General features: G+C 36.6%; 1 protein-coding gene across 1 annotated transcript; it reads right to left on the reverse strand.

The window, feature by feature from the left end:
* Window positions 1-4,581: 4,581 nt before the first annotated feature.
* LOC149088693 (aldehyde dehydrogenase, mitochondrial-like) lies at window positions 4,582-25,911 on the reverse strand. Its single transcript, XM_089248981.1, has 12 exons — window positions 25,678-25,911; window positions 22,157-22,261; window positions 21,924-22,064; window positions 19,957-20,036; window positions 18,197-18,308; window positions 17,810-18,052; window positions 16,733-16,835; window positions 14,222-14,406; window positions 12,554-12,718; window positions 9,882-10,039; window positions 9,297-9,411; window positions 4,582-4,790 (listed from the first exon to the last, which is right to left on the reverse strand). The coding sequence occupies exons 1-12, from the start codon at window positions 25,798-25,800 to the stop codon at window positions 4,758-4,760; spliced, it is 1,563 nt and encodes a 520-aa protein (XP_089105107.1). The 5' UTR covers window positions 25,801-25,911; the 3' UTR covers window positions 4,582-4,757.
* Window positions 25,912-27,826: the final 1,915 nt, after the last annotated feature.

The following is a 27,826-nucleotide window of genomic DNA, read 5'->3' on the forward strand; positions in this document are numbered from 1 at the left end:
ACGGTTTTCTTCACTTTTTTGCTTGCTCCCCTAATTGTTTTGAGCAGTGTATATAATTATTATATATATATATATATATGTAATTATTATATAAATATATATACTAAATACAGAATAAATTTTTTTTTGTCAACACTTGTTGCAACTTTACTTCTAATAATGTCAACCATATTAGTCATTATCACTCAACTAGTAACGCATCATAAAATTTACGACTTATTTTCTAATTTTTCCCGGTTTTTCTTTGCCCCCCCCCCCCCATTTTTTTATCTCTTTCAGTAGCTCAATACGTATCTTAACTTTATCTATATAGGTACATCCGAACTTGTGTAATTCCTGCTCACTTCCACCTTATTGCAGTAGGATTCTATCTTTAGTTTCACGTTTTACTTATCCCTGATAAATTCACCCTGACATAATCTCTTTCACAGAAAGGGATATACACACGATACAATAAGATATAACCAGTAAATTTTTAATTTATGGGAAAAATTTCAATCAGTATAACTTTTTCAAATTAGTTTCATGTACGATTTACACAGACATTGGGCCAAATACCTAAGCGACATTTAGCCCAACCGAATATTCGGCAAAAGGGCAGAATAGACCGAATACCAAATAGCAGGGGTGGGAAGTGACAAAGTCCATTTCGGAGCAGCTTTGGAGCAGCAAAATTCAGGATTCGGAGCAGTTTTCGAGCAGCAAAATATAGGATTTGGAGCAGATATTTATAAATTGGAGCAGCAAACATCTTTTCATCAGCTTGTTTTTTGTTTTCGGTGTTCAACAAGGTATCAAAGGCTTTTGACACCTTGTTTGAAAGAGTGGCTGTCATAAAATTTTTCGCACCAGTCTATTTAAGATGATTTTTGCGTACTGAGGGCACTATTTGCTGTCTGGAACAGCAGCCCTTCAAATGGGCTAAACATTTTCTAGTCTTTATAGATATTATTAATTTTCCATATCAAGGTTTCAATTTGTTTATACTCAGAAAGAAATTGTTGCGAAATGGGAGAGAATTTCGGAAGAATCAACACGATGGTTGGCGATTCAGCACTCATTATTTGGCGAGATTGGCGATCTGACACTTGTTATTTGGCGATCGTACTCGTTATTTGGCGATTTAACGTTCGTTATTCGGCAAACATGCTCTTTTCACTCCCGGAATATTTTTTTTTACGAAACATCCGGATTTGACGAAATGACGATCGACTACAGTAATTTTTGCTGCTTCCAGTGGCGAATTTTTTTTTGAAAACGGAAACTGACTCGCATTTGCGCTTTAAAGCTGAAAGACCATTGCAAATATTATTGGCGTTTCGCGATGGAAAGCCCGATGATGGGCCGATAGTTTAAATACGGCGATAGTTGAAGTACAGTGGAATAAAACACGCTCTTTTCGGAAAGAATCGTTTCGCGGCAATGAGGAACAAAAAATTTTTGACGTCTTTTCCGAAATTCCGGGCATACTGAAGCAAAATTCACTATTTGGCGCAGAAAAATACGAAAATACCCTATTGGAGCAGGATGGCGCAAGATATAAATTTTGGCGCAGAGTTCCCACCCCTGAAATAGCAACAGAATGGCTGAAACACACTACGCTGACGTGACGTGTTACCCATGTTAATACGTGTGATAAGTTCCACCAACGAGTCTTCTGTAGGTACTTTTACACTGTGCTGACATGACGTGGTAAAGCCTGTGATGATGTAATCTGACGGAACACGCAAAAATCCGTGCACACTACTTTGACGTGACACCACGTAGAGAAATGCGTGCGATGTAAATTCCACCAATGAGTCTTCTGTAGGTGCGTTCACACTGCTGACGTGGTGGGAATGTGTCGGATTATGAAATCCGACGTAACAAGCCTTATTAAACGTCAAAAACAAATCAAACCTTTCAGATTTTCGTCAATGGCACGTGAAGACGCCATATTTGTTTTTCTCGTTCTTTTTTTTTTTTGCTTCGTTCGTGTTTTGATCAATTTTGTTTCTTTGTTCGTGTTTTTATTCATTCGGGTTTTTTGTTCGTGTTTCGAAGATGGAAGAGGAACTTATCGAACATGTTTGGTCAAATTCTATGCTTTATGACCTAGCAACGGGTCTGGGTCATAAAGATTGTCGATTGATCCCGACGCGATCGAATTCAAAAATTTAATTTCGTCGTATAAGCCACACTTCGAGCTTTCTGTAGAGATTTGCATTTCTCGCGGCGAGGAACGTTGATAAGAATAATAAGTTGCATCAAATCATTTATTCTATTTATTTGATCGCAATTTATTATTCTTATTGGCACCCCAACGCCTCTTGCCGCGAGAAATGCAAATCCCGAAGTGCGGCTTATACGGTGAAATTAAGTTTTTCAATTCGACCCTACATCGGGATTATGAACGGAACCACCTACCAACACCTGTTATAGTAGAAAGCCTTCGCGCGAAGCTCATGACGTCACGGAAGTCTTCCATTTCACCTATAGCCACTATAATAAGGGCGAACTTATCAAAAGTCGCCTTAATTTCACCTATAGACATTGGATGTGCTGCAAAAAAGGTAAAGATTTCGCAAACGTCGGCCTGCTATTTACTTGTCAAATCCAATGGCTACAGGTGAAATGGACATGGATGACTTCAGTGACGTCAAAGGTTCGCGCGAAGGTTTCCTGCTATAGGTGGTGTTTACTCGCCACACAGCTGTCGATCTGTATTTATGAGAATCAGAGCCGCCCTTAAGAGTGTGGGACAAGTGCGGTCTGACCGGGCCCTGCGTTTTTACGGTAGCAATAGTTTCTTTCATAAATTCTGGAAATCAGCATTCATTTAGAAAGATAATTCTGAATTTCCACCACATCGAATTGTTTTTTTAATAATTTCGGAATTTTCATCAGTTCTGGAATATCACAATGAAACCTCGATACAACAATATTTTGCGGACTTGGGAAAAATATCGCTGTAGGAGGATTATTAAAATATCGAGAAGCAGCAGTTTTTAACATTAGAATATAGACATTTCTGAGCAAGATTTGGAAAATATCGTTGTAAAGGGATTTATCGTTGTATCGAGTAACGCTGTAGCGAGGTTTCACTATATTTCTATTCTATATTTTCACCAATTCTGAAAAAAATTTCTCCTTGCATTTATTTAGAATTTTCATGATTTTCATTAACTGAATTTTCGATTCCTCTCTTACAGAAGAAAAAAAAAATTGGGCTAAGGGGCCCAGCAATTATTTTCGTGACGGGCCCCATGCATGGTACTTTTCTTACACTTCCCATGCATGGTAAAGGCAGCCCTGTATGGGATGCATGAGTCGTCCTCCAGGTCATCTAAAAATACATCTCACATCCATGGGTGTTGAAAAAAGACCAGTTTTTCAAAAAGTCAAAACAGATATAACGATCAACATACACATTGACTTTACTTCGACTAATGGTGTCAAGGCTGAAACACACTACACTGACGTGACGTGAATTCTTGTCATGCCAGATACCTTGTAAATTCTTATTCGTGGAAATTCTATGACGTGGGAATTCCAAGTCACAGAATTTCCATGAATAAGATTTCACAAATTTGTCATCATGCCTTAATGCATCTCTTAAAACATCAGATCAGTGTACACACCATATAATGTCTGATATGATCCCGTGTCATCTAACGTGCCATAGTTACACTTCACGTCAGTGTAGTGTGTTTCCGCCTTAAGACCACCACTGACTGTACAACTCCTTGGAAGATGAATGACGTATCTGAGTTCTACACGTTATTTGGATACTTTTTCCTAACTGGAAGTATGGCTGTAGGATCAACAGTTTGCCAGTAAAACATGGCAAGGGGTATTATGAAATCACCCTGTATATAGTTTATGGTATGAAATGACTTCATGTATGTGGAGGGAGATTCAACTTGTACTAGAGTATTTTAGACAAGGCTGCCCTTCCTAAAATTTGCTACCCCCCTAAAGTTGACCGCCCAGAGCAATTATCCCATTTGTCCACTTCTATTTTCGGTCCTACTCAAGTGTATGAAGAGGGAAACCGTGATCAGATTTGGTACCATGATTTTCGGTGTTAAGTATAGAAATTGGTAGATAGGTATTTCATGGTGTGTATCATTGGGTGCTCAGACATATGCCATAAATTACCCAGAGTGCTTGAGCACCTATAGCACCTCCAGCTCAGACACCACTGACCTCTAGTAACTCTGATTTCACGCAAAGAAATATGACATTTATTTTTTTAAAAAGATGTCTTTTTGTGATAAGTGTCACTACATGGTTTTTACCAAAACTTTTCTTTTGTGGTTAGGTAATTTTAAATGAATTTTTTTACGCCCATAAGTCTGGCCCTGTTTTGAGAAAAAAAATTAAGAAAAAGTGGTTTTGAAAATTTCAAGATTCTCATGTCTTCACAGAGAAACTTCGAACCCTCTGTTGGAAGACGTAACTCATAGTTTGACAACCACTGATTTGATCTATTCAAAGTTATTTGAAATGTCAATTTCTCATAATTTTATGTATCCCATTTTTTCCCAAAATTACTGAGATTGCAAAAATATTAATCGCTACATTGAAATGGTCAAGATATAAGAAAATAAAGATTTTTAATGCCAACTAGACAACATAACATGTAACACCAACTTCAAAAATTCAATACTGCATGTGTATTATTTTCGATAACATCAAACTTTCATCAATATATGACAACAGTGAATATTAGAATTTTAAATTCAAGGAATCTTTTTACTTTGATTACATGTAGATCAACTGTTTTTCTCGGGAATCCTGATAGTAACCTGCAAAATAAATGAAATTAAATGAAATTGAAATGTACATCATCAATAAAAATAACAGCTTTACATAGTGTAAGAACAGTGCAAAATGTGTAAATTCCTAAGTCCAGTGTAACTAAGTCAAGGTGAACTAGATGATTTTACCGCAGTCCATCTTTTTTTTACAGGGATTTGTTGACATTTTACTGTTCAATGCCAGCAAGATCATTTTTGAAGCACTTCTATCTCTAGCTTTTTGCTGAGCTTTGTATACATTGTTTATGCCCCTGCATCTCCAAAAAATACAGAAGCCACTTGAATGCTTTTGGGTAGCATCAGAGCAGCAAAACCTAGAATAGACCTACGTATCTAACTGCTTTGTTATGCAAACTGTTGTTTCACCTATGTACAAAATGTGCACTATAATTTTGAATGATGAATGTTAGTTACTGTATAATGAACACGGGCGGCTCATACTGAAGGAGTGTCCCCAAAGAGAATTTCTAGGCATCAATTAGATCCCTAAGTTATCTGAATCTTAATTTAATGCCTCAAAACAAATATATGTATCCCGTGGATTTTCCGTTCAATTGAAAAAAAAATATCCTGAAGCGAAATATGATTTTGATTTGCAGGAGAATTATTTTGAACTTGTAGCAAGAAATTCAAGCAAATGACAAGTTCAGTTTATATTTTTGGTGCTCAAGGAGTAACACTTTGGTACTAAGAGCTCTTTAAGTAAGCATGTAGCAGTGGAGAAAAAAAGAAAAATTTCATGCAGTTTGTTATGTCTCCCCAGTGCATTACAGCATGCACTCCCAGTGATGGTAACTAGTGGTAAATTTCCCATGTCCTCGGGAAAAAGTTGATCTACGTAAGAATTTTTTTTGACATTCATGGAAATTTTGAGTTCATCAAATAAAAAAAATTATTAATTCAAATTATACATGAGAATTCAATAATTTAATAAGGGTAATTTACTTCATATTTTCACCAATAGATGGCAGCACATTTTTCAAAATGTGTGGAAAAAATTTACTGAAAAGGGAAATTTTCCTTGAATAAATATCCATAAGGTGATCAAAAAATAACAAAAAAGTAAAAATTAAGTAATTCGAAAAACAAATGATTTAGTTTGCACAGAAAGACAGGATTTTATTAAATAACAAAAATTTCTTGTCAGAATAGTTACATTCACTGCCAACAGAAGGTGCCAAAGTTGAAATTTTTTAAGGCGCTATTTGTTGATAACAACTAACTATTTTGGCAATTAAATTTTTCGTTATCAAAAAAATTCACGCCTTTGTGTGAGGAAAAGTTAGGATATCATCCCTGCATACAATGAATGTTATAAAAATTGTATGTCAGTTTTAGACCAATATTTTTTCAAGGTTTTTTTTTCTGCAGTATGTTATATTCAAATTATTTATTTTTTTGGTAAACCTAATTTTTTATAGTTAAGCTAGGATTGGGCTAACTAAAGCCTGCTTAGAGGTTCTATCTGGTCCGCCGCATATTTAAAAATAATAGCTAGACGCTTCAATTTCAGTGTTTGTAAAAAATTTATTCAAGGGGTTGTTCCACTTTTTGCATATTGAAAATATGGCTGTGAGAAAAATAAAAATTGATTCAAAAACCTTTGCATATGCAAAATAAAAAAAACTGAACATAATATGCAATAAATATGCTGTATTTACATTTATTTTTTCACAGTTGTAAAGGATAAACTATTGTTTCTCATTTGCAATGAAAACCTAGAAGTCTTCAAAGAATGGAACACATACCAGCACTTTTTTTCTAAGCATAAAAATTCCAATTATGAATAAATGGCTGAATATGTCTGGCCCAGCAAAATTTTCTCTTTTTGTTTTTTGGCCCGCTCCTACAAAAGTTCACCTACCACTGGGTCAAGCCGATTTTTTTCCTTTGCTACTTTTCCCCCCGTTTACAACATAATTCTTTTGACCGTGTTGTTTTTGTGTTTTCTCTCAATGAGCACTCATTTTGCAAATATTTGTGAACAATCATCTCCTGGCTCTTTTCATTTTCTACACATACATACACTACACAACTTACGCACATGCAAACAAACTAAATTCAGCATTTTGTGGAAAAAAATCGGAGTCAGGAATATTGTACTGACTGCTTACTTCTATACTGCCAGGTTGAGCATAAATTTTTTTATTTGAACAGACGCATATTGAAAATAAAATTTCAACACACAAATGATCTAATTAAAATAAATAAATTAGAATTATATTTGTTAAAATTGACTACTGGTATCTTAGAATGACATTTTGTTTTGGTGCCCCTCTTCCCAGAACATTTGACCACGAGCTGCTACTGATAATGAATAATCCAAGACCATGAAGAAGTAAATACAAAATTATTTTTTACATCCAGACAAAAGTTCTTAATGACTACTCAAAACATTGACACAAAATGAGGTTTTGAACCCTTAAACTAAGCAGAGGAAAATTAATATACCAAATGGTCTACATTACACCCCTAAATAATCTAAAAAAAACTTTATCGTTTTTGTATCGGCAGAATCTTTGTCAGCAACCTACTACATTTGTATTATATGTCAATATATTGATTCTCTCTTCTCAATTAAAAAGTTACTCAAACTTTGTTGACAGGATTTGGTGGGAAAAAGTAAGATGAAACCCAGAAAGTAGGACAAAACCTATAAAGTAGGACATTTTAACAAAAAAATAAGAAAAGTAGGACAATTGGGGGGGGGGGGGCTGCAGAAATGCAGAGAACAGACAAGCTTCAAATCAGCCACAATTCAACAGATTCAAGTCCGGAAATTTTTAATTTTTCTAGCATTTCAAACGTGAATTTCCCAGAAAATATGGGTCATGCTAGCTAATGCAACAGAATATTAGGGGTGGGGATGTTCCACAGTTGTTCTGTATGAAAATTCAGCATTGCTTTCTTGTCATCATTACCGCAGCAGTACTATTGTGTTCATACACCATTTCTGTGTGCCATTCAGTTTGGTGTTGAAGGTACTACAGTTGACATTTATTGGTTCGGGGAGGACACAACTAATCACATACAATTTACCTCTTTTTGCTGCATCAAGTAAGAAAATAATAAAATTATAAGAATAAATTACACGCATGAAACTATGCACCAAAATCTCTAATATCGAGGGTCAAGGTCACACAATTTTTGGCAAATGATGAAAAACAAGGATTTTGAACATTTTTTTGCATAAAGAGGCAGGGCAAATCTGAGCTCGAACACTGCATTAGATTGAATTTTTGTCTTTGCAGGGCATTACATATATTGGATCAAAATGAGAAGGGTATGAATTGGGAAATATATTTGGAACTCATCTTACTACTACTTAACCGTACATGCATCTCATACACATTCCTCTACGTAACTTTCAATGAATTGGTGCATGTTCGTTGCAATGTGTGTACATGTTGTGAACATAACATGGTTTGTTTCTGTGTAACGCTTGTTATGTGTAGTATGTTGCCATCTGCCATAAATTTTTCTAACTATGAGTGAAGCGTAATGATTGAATAATTATCTTAGTTGCTTTTTGTGGCGAGACATTCTTTATGGGCATATTGGCTTGCATTTGCGCCTCAAAGTTGGAAACCACAGAAAACCTACTTTAGCCAACCACCATTGTGGCATTCAAAGACTTATCTTACTGGTAGTTATAATGGAAAAGTTACAATAACGCATGGTTGTTATAACTAATGTAGACTGAGTCTGGAACTTCAGCATTGCATTCAGGATTAGAATTACTTCATAGAAATTCTTGAAAATTTTTCTTTGCTTTGATACAACATGGAAAATCCCGCTTCAACTTGACATTTTTACAAGTTTGGCTGCAGTTTTTTGGAATACGCACCCACCATGTGCGTTTCAGCCACCATTCCATTACAACAACCACTACGATAAGTTCTACATTTTTTTCCTATTCTTGCCACATTATTTTTCATTCAATATAAATCAAGATTCTTCAATGAGTTCAATCTATTACAATGTCTCAACTTAATGCTACTCCTATTTTTGAAAAGAAATCGACAAAATTTGTCTGTGAGTGTGTTTGACCTTGACCTTTGATATTCGAACAGAATTTGGGATTAACAGTAGTATGGTTGAGTTTCAACAATATGATTCTCAAAAGTTCAGGATTCTGGATGATCAGAGGCACTGAAATGTATGTAGACATGCAGTGCCATAACTAGCCATTCCTTTACCCTGTGCAAGAATTTAGGCCCTTTCTGACCCATTCTTGGGCCTAAATGGACCCCCTGTGTGGGTACACCTGTTGCACATGCCTAGTTATGGTACTGTAGACATGATTGACATCCATATTTCGTCATGAGAATTTTTTTTTCTTTTTATTCCGCCACCTCCTTGGACAGTTTTTCTGTTGTGGTCTTTGTTTTTGCATAAAAAAGTGAAATTTATAGTATGCTCAATCATTTTGCACATTAACCCAAATTATATATATAATAATAATGTAATTGATTTTCATTTCATGCAACTTACACTTTTCACTTCACTATAGGCGTCAAGACCATATTCACCAAGCTCCCGTCCGATTCCAGACATTTTAAATCCACCGAAGGGAACTTGAGCACCAAACACATCGTAACAATTGATCCTGCAAAAGGAAAACAATAAATTCTAGTGTAGGCCTATATATGTGAGCAGGGCTGAAACAAAGATTTTTAGGAGGAAGGCGGGAAAACTTGATTTTTTTTTTTTGCTCCGACTTTAAAATTGCTACAATATTCAGTTGTTTCTTACCTTCTAAAATTTGCTGCCTTCTAAAGTTGGCAGCCTGGAGTAGTTACTACCTCTGCCCCCTCCTCCCAAATTCTGGTCCTGCATAGGACCATTAGAATTCAACAGCATTTATTCATAAAAATGAATGGTCATAGATTATGTAAAATAAGTAAATTATTTTACTTATTAATTAAATTTTACTCCAGTATTCATCATTAACAGGTGGCAAAATACAAAGTGTCACTCCCGTTGCTTATTACAGCTCTTCATTTAAAAAACTTGATACTTTTTATAACAATAATTTTAATATCAAACTATCACATTATTTATAATTGATTTACTAACCATACTGTGCCAGCCCGAAGGCCACTTGCAAAGTACATTGCCTTGTCAATGTCTTTGGTGAAAACACTTGCAGCTAATCCATAGATAGTTTTGTTTGCTCTTTCCAAAAGCTCATCCACAGTTTTGAATTTCAAAACTTGCATCACTGGACCAAAAATCTGAATGAATGAAATAGAAATATCAAAAATACAGGAATCAGACATCAGTAGACAACACACAATTATTACTTTAAAATTTTTCTAGTTACTAATTTTCATATAAAAAGAAATCTGTGGACAATGAGAAAAAGAAAATGGCTAATTTTTAAAATTATTTCTTTTTTTCTGTGGTAGTAAGAAAAACCACAAAAAATCCATATCAATAGAGAAAAAAAAAATTGGCATACTGCAAACTGGGGTAGCTTGATGATTGGGATAACTTGGGTACATACTCTAATTTTTTTTTATTTTAGATGATGTCTCAGTCACTGTAAATGAAATAGAGGAGTGATTCTAGGTTCGGCCACCAGAGTGAGCCTCCATGATCAAAAATATCTGAATCTCTCATAATCATTCAGCCTTTTTTAACTTGCCTACTTTTATTATAACGTATGTTTTTCTATGTTAAATACGGTTTTATGAAAACATTGCAAACCTTTGTTTACAGTGCTTAGTTGTTACATCTTACAGTTTTATCCCGTTTGTGCCTGAACCTTGATGTGATTTGAACTCCATTTTGATATTGGGATATTTTTTGAAATTGTACTAATACAGAATATTCCAAGAAATTTTTTATATACATCAACAGGAAGTAGGACGCTGAATGAGACAAGTGTCCTCAATTGAGGAAAGCAAAATAAGATATTTGAAAAAAAGTTGAAATGAAAAGTGAAACAAAATTGAATTGTGTTATTGAATTTAATTGAATTGTGTAATTGAATTTAATTGAATTGTGTAATTGAATTTAATTGAATTAATTCCCACACACACATTAAACTGTAATTTAAATAATCAATTACAAAAATCACTTGCATGAAAATAGCATAATGTCGATAACATAAGGTGGAAAACAAAAGTATCCAGAAGATAATAAATAAAATACACCAGCTTCAAAAGTTCATTTCTAAACCAGAAATGGCTTGAGAACTTTTCTGATGCTAATCTCTGAGTAGGGTTGTCATCTACACATGCTAAAATATGCAACATCTAGCTGCAAGGCTAAAATATTATACAAAGCCAAATTCTCTCTGTGCTCAAATGAATACAGTGGATATAAATGGTTATTAGAAGTTTGCTTTAGTAAAGACAGTGATCTCTCACTTTTGCATCGGCGCAACAGAATAACAAAAAAAAGGCACATAAATAAGAGACGTATAAATTACTTACCTATATCCCTTTGCTTGAGTGTGCAGAAAATCCTCTAACAAGTGAGGGAAACATAAGTGAGAGATCACTGTATACTTAAGGTTTTAACTGTGGATGATAATTAATCTAATTAAATCAGTTTGTTAAATATTGGTTAGTTTACTAATGAAATATTTTGTATTTTCAGGGTGACTTGAGAATGATATTTTATACTCGATACAGGCACACACACATTTCTACATTTCCCATACACAGATACCATGAACACATACTGGGTTGCATACTTAGGAGTTAAATAAAAGGTTTTAATTTTTTCCTTTCTTCCTACAAATTCTTCTCCATTCAAATGTAAAGTTGTTCATCTCAGGTTTTGATCAGTGTTTTTTGGTGTTTTATAAAAGCTATTATCATATTTTGGGCAGTGCCTAAAAAAAATTAAACAATTTTCCATGGGAAATTATATTTCAGCTAACAAAGATTTTTTAGCTAATGAATATTATTCCTGAATGAACTATCTTTGTTAGCTGAGGTATCACTGTACATACATTAAAGTGCTTAATAAAATAAATGATTAACTCTATAATGCCCAGATCGGCCGAAGTCGGCCGAGTAGGTTAATACCCGTAACCGCCTCAAGTCGGCCCAGCTAGGGGGGTATGGGTATATTTTGGTGGGCTTTTGTCACCAACGAAAAGAAGATGAACGCTCTTGTCAGAGGCGAGGACGCAAAAGACAACTACAAAGCCCTATCAATGGGATTTTAAAAGCTGATGTACTAAAATGTTCCTTGAGAATGGACCGATTATATCCAAGTAAAGCTACTGTCTTCCTTACTGACACAGTAGACCCTCTCACACAATAGACCTGTATGGATCACACCTCCTTGCACTTACACACACATGTATACCAGTCTTTTCAATTATAGAAAGATAAGGGTACTCAATGCATTTTACAAAGAGAATACTGTGAGGAAAGGGGTGTTTTCAGTAGACAAATTATCTCCTGAAATGCATTGAAATGAAAGGGTGAACATAAATGCAAAGGGTAGCATGAATAGAAACTCATATAGAAAGGGTGGGGAGAGGAAACATGGCCGAAATTTGGACGAGTCCACTTTGAACACGAAAAACTTGATATTTTCACAAACCACCCAAGTTTTCTATCTGGGCATTAAAGAGTTAATATTAGAGTTTCCTCGATCTAAGAATAAAATTTTAGAGCTTCACTTAGATAAAACTTTTTAACAAAACGTTTGACATTAAAATGAAAAGTATCAATTTTTTTTTACTTACTTAAAAAACATTTAAATACACAGTGATCAAGTATTACCTCTTCATTAGCTATCCTCATTTCATCCTGCACATCAGCAAAAATTGTAGGCTGCACAAAATATCCCTTGTCTCCAATTCTCTTTCCACCACAAAGCATTTTGGCACCTTCTTTATTACCACTTTCTATAAGGCTTAAAATTTTATCCATTTGATCTTTATCAACCTAAGCATAAAAATAAAAAATACAATTTATATATATATATATATAATTGATTTTCTGTCTGTCTGTGTGTGTGTATGTATGTTCTCTATACAAATCTACAATTTTAGACTGATTGTCGCCAAATTTTGCATATATACCAAATGGGACCCGACTTGAACGATAGGCTACTTTAAAATTTTGTCAGAGCAGGGCAAATGTCCCAAACAGGCAAAAAACTGTCGGGCAACAATGGTTTTTGGGCCTCAACAATCACTTTCGGAACGTTTACTTTGGTTACCATGGTTCCCTAGCAATGCATTTCAGACGTGTATATGCCTTTACAATGGTTTGTTACTTCTCTAATCCTGTTACTATATGAATAATAATTTATGCCTTTATAATGCTTTGCCACATTTTCAATACTCTCAGTAAGGAGGCTCAGAGCCTTTTTGAATAGACATCGTAATATCATCATCACTTTGAAGATCAGGAAAAGGATGATCCTCATAGGAATCAGTGTTAAAATTGCCAATTTTACTGTAGAAATGCGAAAATTTGGTGGGGTTTTCTGTTACATCAATAACTTTAAAAATTGTATTGAATTCTCGATTTTTGAAATATTGCGTTTGCTTAGAGATATACAAAGCCCAGGAGATTAAATGTGAAGTAATTATCCGGATCTACTTTTGCGTTAGATATCCAGGCAATAACATTAATTTCAACTTTTTATTTATATCTCCTCAAGCATGAAAATTAAGTTCCCCGTATTGTCTTTTGATATGCAACTGCATAAATTGATATAGTTTAGGTTGTTTTAAAATCAATTATGGGCCCATAAAGTACATCGAAGAAATTCCACAGCTTTAAGCATTTTTGGAAGCAGAAACAGGCAGAAATAGATAACTTGAAGTTTTGGAGGGGGATCGAAATACCTAGCACCCCTTAAAAAAAAGGGGGGGGGGAAATATTCGTTTCTATGTTTCTTTAAATTTCGATTTGTTTATTTCATGAAGTCGCGCAGGAAGTTGCCATATTGGTTAACTTAGACGCGGTTTGCATTTCCCTCAAAGAAAGAGGGAGATATCACGTGATCCAAACAGCCTCTTTGAAGAAAACCCGGGCAGCGCCGGGTATTATAGCTAGTTATACATAATATCCATTAAAGTCAGGTTGTAGAGCGAATGAGAAGACTTTTAACATGTAAGGGTTTTGATAGAAATTCAATGCACACTATAACCGCGTGATAACTAGACATTCATTATTTTTATATTTGGCACAATGCTCAATGAAATAGGGAGAAACCTCTCAGAAGTATGGTTACGATCGTGCATTGCCAAGAGGCATTTATTAGGTTTTTTAGAATGCTATTGTTAGGCATTCAGTGTTTCACTTTCATAGAGACAGTTTATCACCACCAAAATAGAAATGATATGCTTGCTGGACAATTAAAAGGTTTCTTTGTTTTAGCCCGGGAATCTTGCTCTTTTTTGTGTCATCACAAAGACAGGAAATCATGGTACAAACCTGAGGTCCTTGCTCTGTTTTTGAATCGAAAGGATTTCCAACATGACGTTTTTTAGCACTTTCAACACTCCTTTGCAAGAAGTCATCATAGATGGCTTCTTCGACAAATATTCTGGAACCTGCACAACAACACTGGCCTTGATTGAAGAACAAACCAAAGTTTGACATCTGAATTGCGTGATCCACTGGAATGGAAGATGATAATTATCACCATTCCTTAAGACACAAGACTGAAAATCAAAATTTTAAGTAAATTGAAGTAATACATTACCATCTTGCCAAAATCCTCTATGCTATTTGATCATAATTGCCATGACAAATTTAATTTTAACTTGGCATGATCAGATAAGTAGAAGATGTTTCTCTCAATAGTTCGGCGTATTGTAAACAATGCACTGTCTAGTGTTAAATGGCAATAATTCCATTTAGCTCATGCAGGACCAAAAATTTATGATTACACAGCATCTATTTTAGTGATAGATGTACATCAATTTTTCATGGAACTGTTCTTGCATCGAAATTACTAGTATTTGCTAGACAACCTCAATCTTAAAAGATATCCAGAGTAGGGCTTCTCGATTGAAAATCTTCATGATCAAGAAAAAAGATTAAGGGAAAAAATATAAATTAAGCTGTAACATACAATTTAAATTATATCAAGGTTTGAAAAATAATTACCATCATAGAGAAAAATGATCGTTTACAAAGCCAAGTACCTTTTTACTGTATATAAAAGTAATAACTGTATTCCCCCATATTAGCCGGGATACCGTAAAAGTCGGGGGGGGGGCAGCACGCCAGTTCTTTTAGATGTTGTAGTCTGGTCTATTTCCAGCATTTTGGAGAAAATTAGGTAAAATAAAGATGACATTAAACATTCAGAAGACCAATATGAATCTATATTTAATACTGAATTAATACACGAATCAGAATAGAAAAACAGTTTTCACTGTTGTACCAAAACGTGTTTTGTCTAGGAATTTGACAACAATAATGAAAATTAGAAAACTGCAAAAGCAGTTTGCAGTCTCTTTAATTTTTCCATTTTGTTCATCCAATCCAATCTACGAAAACAAAAGCATTAGCATTCAACATTTGCACAATGAGCCAAAATTTATGATAGCAAAAGTAAACCTAAAGCTCCAGGTAGCTGAATGTCAAATACAAAAGATCCTAAAATGCAGAAAACAAACAAGATTCAAATCAGCCAATTCAATTGCTTCTTTGAGTCCAGATAATTAGAAATTTTTCGAAATCCCGGATTCAAATTTCCTGGCACGCTGGTCATCCTTACTATTTCCCAGCATACTGACTAATGCGAGAGAATATATCAATGACGTGAAATTCAATGGTGCTCACGGCCACAGTGCGGTCGTATGGGCATTGTGCTGGATTCTCATCATGAGGATCCAGGTTCAAACTCTGTTGGTAGAACAATGGTGTCAGCTGAAGTTGGTTTTCTGCAGTTTTAGAACTTCAAGACGTGAATGCGAGTAGGTTTCTCATTTCAAATAGTCCCTCCACAGACAGAACTTCAGCACAATGCTAACAAAAAATGAAAATTCAAGCATTTCTCATTTTGACTTCAAAATGTTGAAGATAGAAAGCACCAGCATAACACAATATGCTCATAACTCTGGCAAAATAAACATGTTAGGGCAATGCATATACACACAACCTGTTCCATATAGCAATTTGTTACAAATTGTTAAAAAAGTAGAATTATTAAGTTAGAAATAGAAAAGTTAAAATTGTAAAAAGTTTACAAGGTGCCTGCATGTTAAGTAGTGGTGTGGTGCTAACATTCAATAAAATACTTAGATAAAAAACATTAAGTACGCCACGTTCAATTCTAACATTGAAGACAGGTGGCACAGCACCACTAGAACACAAAACGCATAACTCGGATATCATAAATATGTTATAGTCACACATATACACACTCAACACTTTCTGGCATGCACAGTTAAAAAGCGTGCAATGCTTTTTAAAACAATCAAAATAATCTTCCCTAAAACTTTTTATTCAATTCACTTGCAAATATTTGACTTTTAAGCTTAAAATTTATGAGAAAATGCAATTAACACTTGAAAGTGATCTCAGGGACTTTGAATAAGTCAAAAATGGCAGCGATCAGTATCATAAGAGTAGGAGATGCTGTTGGCACTCAAGCACCTACATAATCAATTCAGAAATTAAAATCTATATAAGGATTCAAGAAAAGCATCCACAGGTCTAATGCACTTCTAATGCTCCTGACAGGGATTGAAAAACTGTAACACAAACTGCATTTGTCTTGAAATCAAAACTATTTTATGCTGCATAGAAGACACCATACCTTACAAATTGATTTTTGGGAATATTAAATCTTTTGAGAGAAGCATGAAGAAATAATGACATTTCCATTATTTTGCAAGAGAAAATTTGAGTAATACAAGTTGTTTAAGGTGAGTAGCTCTTGGGAATGAATTAAACTTGTGGAAATATGAATTTGATAACTCCATAACTTACAGTCAGAATCTTTGAAAACAATGTTAGGGCTTTTCCCTCCAAGTTCTAGGGTGACACGTTTAAGATTCGATTTTGCAGCTGCTTCCATTACAATCTTTCCAATCTATAAATAGGGAAGAAATGAATCAAGATGTAATAAAGAATATAAATAAACTTTTCCATTACATGTTATACACAGTATGAGGGCTGTTCCAAAAGTAAAGATACATAAAGTGCATGCAAAAAAGTTATGGTTCACTGTATAAGCTGGCAATGCTCATTTCAAAACTGAAATCATCAGTTGAAATAGTAAGTGTTTACAATGAGGATAGCGATTCAGAATTCTGCTAGTTGTGAAGTGTGCTCTGTCATACTTTCCCAATAAACGTGAGAATCCTGTAGATATTCACAAAGGAATTATTTTTGTTGGGAAATGAATTGGCAAAATGTAACAAAGTGGTGCTGTAAATTCTCTGGAGTTAAGACCTATGTTCATATATCCAAGCAAAACAATCATTAGCAATAGCACCACACATATTTCCCAAAAGCCAAGAAATTCGTAACCTCAATTTCAGTAAAAAAAATTCAATTCCGGAAAACTTTTCTTCTTTTGGGACAGAATATGGATATCTCCCCAGATTGACTTCATACCTTCCCAGGATTATATTTAATTCTGCCACATACAGCCAAATCCTAGCAACACCTTTTATAGGCTGTCAAAACAAACAACTGACAAGTGGTATCCGCCTGCTTCATGATATCGCTCCGACTCACTCGGTAAATATCAGAAGGTTCTACAAGTCAGTTTTTGTCCATCCATCATATAGCCCTGACCTTGCACCAAATGGCACTGACTAATAGACGTTTTTCCAACAAAAATGCTTTGAATAAGTACTATATATATATATATTCGTTGTATCATTACTTTTCACGCACACCTTGTATAGTTACTTAATATTGATCAATTAGAAAATGAATGATTCTGCAAAAAGTATCAGCATCACAAAAAAATAATAATGAGATTATTAAATTTATATCCCTTGAATCAATTTTTTAAATTCTAAATTTTCAAAAAGCTAGTCTCTATATAAAACTAACTTCAGTGGATCCAGTAAAGGCAATTTTGTCGACCCCCGGATGCGAGGCTATGGCACCACCAGCTGTTGGACCAAATCCTGGCACAACATTCACGACACCTGGTGGAAAACCTGCTTCTCTAATGAGATCGGCAACATACAAAGCAGTCAGTGGAGTTTGTTCAGCTGGTTTCAGAATCACAGTATTGCCACAAGCCAGAGCTGGAGCAAGTTTCCACGCTTGCATCAGGAGAGGGAAATTCCACTAGAAATGAGAGATATTTATCATTTTTACATGCCAATTTCATCAAAGAAAGAAACTCCACAGAATTATTTCACCTATGAAATAGGCCAACTAAAAATATATATTTATTTAAAACTGCAAACACAAGAAATAACGTTAACTCACAGGAATAACTTGACCACAAACTCCAACTGGTTCATGCCGAGTGAAGGAAAAATAATCACCATCAATGGGCAGGGTCTTTCCATGGATTTTATCAGCAAAGCCTGCATAATACCTAAAAATATATATATATATATATATATATAGCAGTGGTCCACAAAGTGTGCATCATGGCACCCAAATGAATCACAAAACATATAAAGGGCATCGCTTACTAAGCGGTGAGAAGTAATCAAACATTTATCGACTGTACGTCAGTAAAGTTGATATTTTCATTAAATCGGCTGTAAAAAGTTTGAGAAATGCCAAATTGAATTGTTGGCTAATTTTAATGTGCATATTAGTGAGCGGATTCCATAATGTAAGCATCTGCAATTGGTTGTTAGTAATTTGTAGGGTCGTGTGAACAACGAACTAATCCTTTCTAAGTAATTTGAACTGAACCACCGGAAATTGTATTTTTAACAAACACAAAGAAAGTTTATGTGCCCACGAAAGCCTTAGAACTGCTCCAAGGGGAAGGTCTTACCACATGTTCTACTTGATAATGTATATGCACTTTAACATCCTATTCATGAAATCAACTTTGCAGTAAAAAATAAAATAAAACAACAGAGGACCAAAGTATTATTCCACTGATATTAATGTGCAGCTTTTATAAACTATATTAAACTTCCATAATATCTATAAAAGTCCATTCTATTGCCATTGAGCCAGTTAATTTTTTTCTCTCTCCAAAGCAATGAGTTGTGTTTGATTATTTTGTTAGAGAAACAAACCTAAAGGGGGGTGTCTACATAGCAAGTACTTTGGTTCCTCCTTGAGGAATAATAAATACGTCTGACTTTTGAAGTTTTTTCTAACCACGCACAAATCATTTGCAAGAACATCACAAAAGTATTCTACCATACAAGATTCTAGAAGCATGGTGCATGTTTTTCTAATGTACCAACTAAACATGGATGCTATGCACTTTTCTCATTTGTCTTTGTCTCTCCCTCTCTTTCTCTGGCGTGCTTTAAACACGTAATAAACAAAATGACAGAAATGATTTGGTTAATTTTTTTTTTTTGGTGTCTTCCACAGTCCAATCTGCCAACTTTCTTCAACCATGCACAGCAAATTATGAAGGCACGTAAGATTTTTAAGAATGATGCTCCTTCGAGACCACTTTCAAAAGAGGGGTGCTTTGGAAACTAACTTCGGGCAATTATCAATGGGCAGTGAGAGGACTGAATACTTGCTACTGTTAGGGGAGGCAAAAAGAAATCAGCAACACACTAACACAGCAGCTGCAAATGATACTATCGAAAATTGAAAACTAACTATTGGTCGATAAAAACAAAGTACATAAGTCTATTACAACAAGACTACAATAGCAAGAAATATTTTAAAGCGATAAGTATTTTCAATGCTGGTTAACTGGCAGGGAAACTTGCAAATCATTTGTAATAGTGAGACTCATGTTATAAGCCTCAACCATTGTATTGAACTTACAATGTAACTCGTTCATAAAGCAAATGACAATCAATAGCAAGAAATATTTTAAAGCGATAAGTATTTTCAATGCTGGTTAACTGGCAGGGAAACTTGCAAATCATTTGTAATAGTGAGACTCATGTTATAAGCCTCAACCATTGTATTGAACTTATAATGTAACTCGTTCATAAAGCAAATGACAATCAAATCATAATTCTTCACATAAAGCAATAAGTTAAATGCTAAACTTCCAATCACAAAACAATACAGAGTAAAATAAGTACCTGTATACTTTCAACACCAGATCCAAATCGATTCGGTATGAATCTCCATATGGCTTCCCATTATCCAGCGTTTCCAAACTCTGCAATGAACAATGAAATGATTCTTTTAACATACATTTCAAAATAAACACGCACAATGAGACTGCTTTACACACTGACTAGGAACTGGTTGGTCACTTTGCAGAGGGACTTTGGATATTGAGTGCAACAGATGTAACAATTACTGTAGGTTAACATTTAAGCGCTGAAGTAAACTTTTGCAGCCTTCTCATAGTTCTGTGCACATAATTCACATTTTTTTATGCCCAAAATATAGGTGATTAAATATTGAAGTGGCTTGTCGTTGCGAAATTCAGACATCACACAATCTCACATGTTTTTTTAAAATTAAAATCACTAAATAGATTAGCAATTATCGCCAAATTCACTAGGGCTGCTCCAATATTAGACCTCGGGTAAAATTGATGATAAATTACAAAACCGCATATTGTAAACAAATTTTCTCCCAACCAGGATCTATCAAATAATATGAAATGATTTACCAATGGTCCCTAATCTATTGGGCAGCTTCAATATTAGCTAAAGCCATTCTAGAGCTGCTTTAATTTGTGTGCAACAAGCAATGATTGCCATTCTGTTACAGTAATATCAGACTTATGCTATCCAGAGTTACATGATTTTTTCCGTGAAAAATACACATTTCTGAAATTCACTTTCTCAACAATAATACAGTGATTACATTTGGAGATCATTAAGTGATAATCAAGTAAAGAATTGTTTTATTCAATCAGAACATTATATGTAATGAAATAACACTAAATTTTGAGAGGCTAAAATATGTTAAGATGAAAATTTTGCTGGGATTTAGAAATGGAATCTCAAGGCTTGTTTGATAGCTGATATTTTTTTACACAGGTCACAATTTTATACCTGAAATCGAACGGCAGTTTAATGTATTATTGTTCTTTGATGACAAAATGCACCCAGTCCTGCAACTTATAATTAGTTTCAACTCGTGACAGAAATTTGTTGTCTTGCCCACAAACACGAGCAGCTCATTTCTTTCAATGCATCAAAGTGTTATCAAAACATTCGAAGCATTCAACACATGACTCATTTGTACAGACTTCAGTGTGCAAATATAGATTTGAATAGTTTTTTACCAGAGCGGATTGCAGTCACAATGAAAGTTAAATTTTTGAAACCCCATAAAAAAGTACCATAGCATTAGTCACAATAAAAAAAGAGAAAAAACTGGAGTTCTCCCTAAAATTTGATCCCAATTAACTCATTTATACAAAATGACTCCATAAATCCCTCTGGTGTTCAGACACAACACTAGATACATACTCAGACTATTAGGGACACATACTTACACTTCCTGCACAACTCACTAGGTAGTAATTGCCCATAGACCTGAGTTGTGCTCGGTTTGAAAGAAAAAAGAAAAGGGGTGCAGTTTAGTGAAAACGTTAAGAACAAGTAGTCTAAAATATCCAAACTTATAAGTTCTCTAACAATTGAGCAGAAGAACATACATATGCAAGTACAATGAATGAACGCCAGAACTCTACCGCCAGACTTATCCTGTTGCAGCAATCCCTTCCAGCCCAGTTGCATGACATAGTCTGGAACAGAGTGTGTACCTAATAGTCTGAGTGTGCATCTAGTGTTGTGATGGATTTTTCAGTGCTCCCATCTATATTTCAAATTGTGAATGAAATGCAATGATTGAATATTTGTACCATCTTCTGCCTGCCTGCTGCTCTCTGTGGCAAGACTTTTTAACTGGGCGATTGGCTCGCATTCATGCCTCAAAGTTGGTAACCACTGAAAACCAATTTCTGCCGACCACCACTGCGGTGTCAGTGAAGGTTCAAACCCGTGTCCTCGCAATGAAAGTTCATCACTATGACCACTTAACCACAGCGGCCACATTGAAGTACAGTGTATTTTTATATACTCACAGCGAGGTAACCTCTGTCCCTCTCGATTAGATCTGCCAGCCTGTTGAGAAGTCGACCTCTCTCAGAAGCATCTGTCTTTCTCCAAGGAGATCCAAACTTGAAAGCATTTCGAGCAGCAGTAACAGCTTTATCTACATCAATCTATAAATAAAAAATATGAACAAAGATGAATGACCTGGGCATGAAAAGACGCATTCCATAAAATTAAAAAAACTGAAAGGAACTAAACTTACTTTATCGCCTTCTTCAACATGAGCAATGACCTCACCAGTTGCCGGATTTAAGGTTGGGAATGTCTTTCCAGAAATAGACTTTTGCCATTCATTGTTTATGAATATCTACCAAAAATTTTAAAATGATTCAATAGGAAGCAATAGCCGTAAGATGATGTAAAAATGTAACATAAAAGCAAAGTTGTTTCAACATTTTAACATAGTGAGATTTAATGCCTAAATTAACACAGTAAGTTAACACAACTTAGTTGGTCAGAATAAGCACCGACTGACGGAATAAAAAAAAAAGCTCTCTCTGGCACCAGTAAAAAATTTCTTACACGTCTAGTATTTTTTACTCTGAGAAAAATGGTCTCAAACATAATGTTTTCTTTGACTTGTTCATGACTTGGTGATCCTTTTTCACGTTGGCAGAGCCAACAGTTTCGGAAAAATTCTTGGTATTTTCAGATTGCGATTCATAGTCATATACATAAAATATAAAAGTTCAGACAAACAATCATAGGTGTCTTAGCTGCAACAAGGGGCTCTAGAAAAGTGATGTTTGAGTCTCAAAACTAGCTGAAAATAGTTGCTCATTTTCGTACTTACTACTGCTAAACCTCACATGCACACCTCATCCATATTACTCAGTGGAACTTCTAACGAATTAGGAGATGTTGGAATGTGTGTACACGTTGTGAATCCAACTTGAAGTTTGTTTCTGTGTTATGCTTGCTGTATTGTTGCCATCTGTTTTCAAACTACGAGTGAATAGTTGAAGATTTGTACTGTTGTAGGTCTGTGGTGAGTTTTCAGCAAATAGATCTGCTCGTATTTGCGCCTGGAGGTTATAAACCACAGAAAACCAACTTCAGTCAACCACGACTGTGCCACTGGCGGGGTTGAAACCCTAATCCTCACGATGCGAGCCCATCACTATGACCAATTTTTTTTCATACTTACTCTAGAACTGTGGTTCTCAAATTTTAGTTACTCATAGTCCTCGCCTCAGTCAATGTCTATCCAAGGCTTTTCAGAGTAGTAGTTTAACAAAGAACAACAAACCAATATAAGCTGGTTATCGTGATGGCATTGATGAAGGTTGGCAATACTTTTAGGAGCCCCACTTCAACCCATTGCTCAGTGAGTATCACAGTGCTCCTTGAAGCACCTAGAGTGCTCAATGTTTGTGTCTGATTTCGTGCTCCCAAATACTTGATCAACGTTCCTATCAAACACTTTGTACAAATTGCATTCAAGAAATTGAAATCAATCCCGATTTCATGAATTCATGTCTCAAGCTTGCCGCAAAGTTGCTCTTCGTTTGATGATGGGTATAGGCAGCGTGCTCGCGACTAGAAAAAGGTTGAAGATCTCTGCTCTAGAACATGAGTGCTTAACCTTTTTTGCTCCACGGATCCTTTCATAGAATATTATCTCGCACACACTAACATAATGTAAAAACAGTCAGTAAATTGTTTTCTTGGTGAATCGCTGCTTGAAAACCACTGCTCTGAAAAAAGGCCACCAAATCTCATCGTTACAAGGCCTATTGTGTACACGAGCCCCAGGCTGGATCTGAGACTACACTGGCACCATGAACCTCATATCTATGGCAGGTCTCCCGGAAAGTGCAGATCCAGGGAGGGGAGTGATCGCCCAAGTGCATGAATAACATGGAGAAATTTTTCTTTCCATAAAATATGGGGGGGGGGGGGTCAATGCACCTACACAATAAGTCACTTCACAGACACATTGTCCTGTGCGAATCTACCTGCCTCTGCTTCATATGCAACTGCACTTCATATGCATGATGTCTCTGCCACTGTGCTATTCAAAGCTGAAGCTATTCATCTCTGCTTCTTTTGCAGCTGAAGATGTCTATCTCAGCTGCATTCACCTCTGAAGATGTCTACCTTAGCTTTATTTACTTTACAGCTAAAGATATCTGACTCTGCTTCACTCACAGCTGAGAAAAAATGTCCCCGCCTCATTTCTTGGTAACGGGATACGTTTGGAGGCAGAGTTCTGTTCTCTCTGCTCCATAGCTGAAAATGCATGTCTCGGCTTCATTCATAGCTGAATTTGTACCTGAAAATACCTGCCTTTACTAAGGTGTGGATCCAGAGTGGGGGGGGGGGGAGCAGTAGCAATGCCACCCATCCTAAGGGCAGAATAATATGGGAAATTTATCCCGTAAAATGCAGGAATATCAAACTTACAAAATTCACCCCTGAAATCACATCGTCTTTATCCCCGCGGCCCTCAAGCCAGACTTTTTACGCCCCCTATAGTGAATTTATAATGTGAAAAACAAAACATGATGAGAATCAACCCTTGTGGGGAGGGGCATGCCTGGCACTAATTCAATTGTTTAGCTTCACTATGGAGACAAGGGCCTGAGACTACACTGGCACCATGGACTCCACATCTTCTGCAGGTCTCCAGGCAAATGCAGATCCGGGAAGGGGAGATGATTTTGAGTGATTTTTCTGAGGTTTTCCCCTTAACCTACCTGGCTAGACATACCTTATACAAATCCTTGCTTGCTTACAACCAGAGGTGGATTTAATAGCGGGCGCACCAGGTTCCACCCTGGGCCCCAACTGCTAAACGGCCCCAAAAAACCTAAACTTCACACGTTTTTTCTTATTTAAAGGGCCCAATATTTTCTTTTGCACAAGGGGCCTCGACCGACTTTAATCCGCCACTGCTTACACCCTAAATTTTTAATAAGATCAAATTTTCATGAGCCCCCCTTCACTTCACACCCTTTTACCTTGGTGGGTTCTTAAGCTAGCATTTTTCATGGGCCCTTTCACCAAGCAAGTTTATTGCATTAAAAAATACAGAACAATAAGATTGTTCCCTCGGACAATGGAGACCTTCCATTAGCCTTCCCATGGCCCCCACAGGGGCAAGGCTGGCAGGGTTCTAGCCCTGGGGGCGCGGAACAATTCTCATTATTTTTTGCTTTTACATGCAAAAATTAACTACAGAAGGGCCCCTGAAAAGTCTCACCTGAGGTCCGCAAAAGCAGTGCAGTCTTAGCGCATGGGGGCCTCAGAAAAACAAGTAGTTGCATTTTTCAAGAATTTTCGAGGTAGGGCCTCAGAAAAATCACTTGGCCCGGGAGCCCATGATGCTTTTATGACGGCCCTGCTCTAAGATCTGGGAGCCATGGCCTTCCCCCAAATGAGAGGCTGGAGTAATAGAACTAAGGCCGTCTTTTAAGAGCATCATCGATGGGGGGGGGGGGGCAACAGGCAAATTTATCTGCTTACGTTGAAAATTTTCAACCAGATCCTATTTTTGAGAGGGCCCCGGGCCGTGCCTGGATAGGCCCATGCGCAGTGCCGTCTTAACACATGGGCCCACCCCGGGGCCCTCAAGGGAAGAGGGCAGCCGCACAAAAATGAGATCCGTTTGAAATTTTCTAGGATTTACCGAGTAGGGCCTCCAAAAAACAACTTGGCACGGGGGCCCATGATACTCTTAAGACGGCACTGAATGGAACTACAGGCACACGAGAAACTTACCTTCGTAAAATGAATGTCTGGATCAGTTTGAGGGGTGGGCATTGCCGCCGCTGCCGAATACAGGCACGTATCCCTGATTTTTGAAACATGCCGTAAGTTGTTCACTAAACATGAGCGCAACATGCTGATGAACTTATTTCAATTGCGTAATGCAACTTATTGGTATCGGAGTTTATTTTCCTATCTCGATGAAATGCAGCCAAAGTTAGAATGAAGTTAAATGAAGTGTTATCACTGGAATCGAAACTATTGTAGCGCTATCTATTAGTAAAGTGAAGAAATAGCAACAAAGATCTAACTTATTTTTTGTCTTTTTGATGTTTTCACTGGTGCTGCCATCTAACATCGATATCAAGGATGACACATGCAGTGATTGTGAAGTTCGTTTCTCTCTCTCAAAAGTGAAGTGAATTAATAATTAAATCCGGGTTTGTTTTTTTTTCGTAGGAGCAGGTTTTCTTTGCCGCGTGCAACGTCAATCACCCAGCGTGACACGCCGTCCACTCACCAACAAGTAAAGCAGCGTGACTGTTTTCCTACAGAGCGCAATACGCCTCACGACAGCGCTTTACGTCGGGCATGATTGGCCGACTACTTCTGGAGGAGTCAAATGCGTCGTGCGCCGCGGTTTTGCATAATCACGCTACGCGTTTGTGTTTTCCTAGCGGAGCGCATCAGATCATGGCGGTTATATTATAGTATATGGCCTTGACATCAGCTACTTTGTCGTCCGCATGCTCCGGTTTGAGGGGAAGGGAAAGAAAACACACAAGAGTGAAAGTCAAAGGCTTTATCAACATTTTCGGTGATCATGTGGTGCAAAACACAAAAGCGAATTTATGGTTTTGACGCCAGAGGGCTACCCGAATTTTGACCAACCCTCCTTTCTGAACTAATTTTCTTGACTACTATTACTTCGAAGACGCCACCCTGTGCAATAACCCGCTTGGCTTCCCCCCCCCTCTCCTGCAAGTACATTTGTGTTTCTCACAGTCATTCTTTAAGTCACACTTTTAGTCATTTACATGCTTGCACACGCTCTAGGCTATTCTTTTGATTGCTCACTGACGTGGTTTCTTGCTGGGTCACTCTTTTGATCATTTACACCTTCACACATGCTCTAGGTCAGCGGTTCTCAACCGGTGCTCCGCGGAGCCCTTGAGGCTCCTTGTGCACTCTCCAGGGGCTCCGCGGCCGCTCGAGGAAAATAAATTATAAAAACAGCAAAATTTGAAAAAATAATTATAAATATTTTCAAATAGTAAAAATAAATCAGTAACTTTGATGAATAATTAAAAAATCGGCCTACGTTGCTCCGCCATAGAACTTTCTTACTTAAAAGGGCTCCGTGCGAGTCAAAAAAGGTTGAGAACCGCTGCTCCAGGTCACTCTTTTGGTCATTCACATGCTTGTACGCACTCTAGGTCACTGTTTTGGTCATTCACAATCTTGCTCCCGCTCTAGGTCCCTCACTGATCAGGTCCCCCACTCTGTAAGTCATTCCTTTTGATCATTTACATACTTGCTCACGTTCTGAGTCACTATTTTGCTCACTCACGTGCTTGCAAACTCTCTAGGTCACTTTCTTAGTCACTCACTGACCTAGCCCTAAATGTCTGGGCAGAGATGGATTTATTGAGGGTTAAAAAATTTTGCCGACCTTCTCCCGTTCCACTAATTTTCTTGGCTAATCATTCCTCAAATTTTCCGTCTCTCTGAATTTTCCGCCCTGGGCTACACCCCGCTAAGCCCCCCCCCCCGTAAATACGCCACTGGCAAAAACATCGATGCTATTAGATGCCCTTGGAAGAATGAAAACAAGTGACGGAGTTGAAATTAAATTCAAGGTGATTTTGAGTGAAATATAATAAAATATCATTGCAGTGATTTCAAAATTTCTTAAAAAAATACCGTTATAGAGGGATTTATCGTAGTGGAAGATATCGTTGTATTGAGAGGTGTTCAACATTAGACTATGGGCTATTCCAAACAAGATTTGGAAAAATATTGTTGTAGAGGGATTTATCGTTACATCGAGTGTCGTTGTAACGAGGTTTCACGATACTGGGGAGGGATGATTGCCCCCGCTCCTCCCCCTCTGGATCCACACTTGGCTAGGGGTATCGACCTTATATATATCTATGAATTT

This window comes from Pholcus phalangioides, unplaced genomic scaffold (genome assembly GCF_987345545.1).
Source record: "Pholcus phalangioides strain wild (caught in Gottingen) unplaced genomic scaffold, Ppha-v1.0 ptg000003l_1, whole genome shotgun sequence".
Classification (NCBI taxonomy): domain Eukaryota; kingdom Metazoa; phylum Arthropoda; class Arachnida; order Araneae; family Pholcidae; genus Pholcus; species Pholcus phalangioides.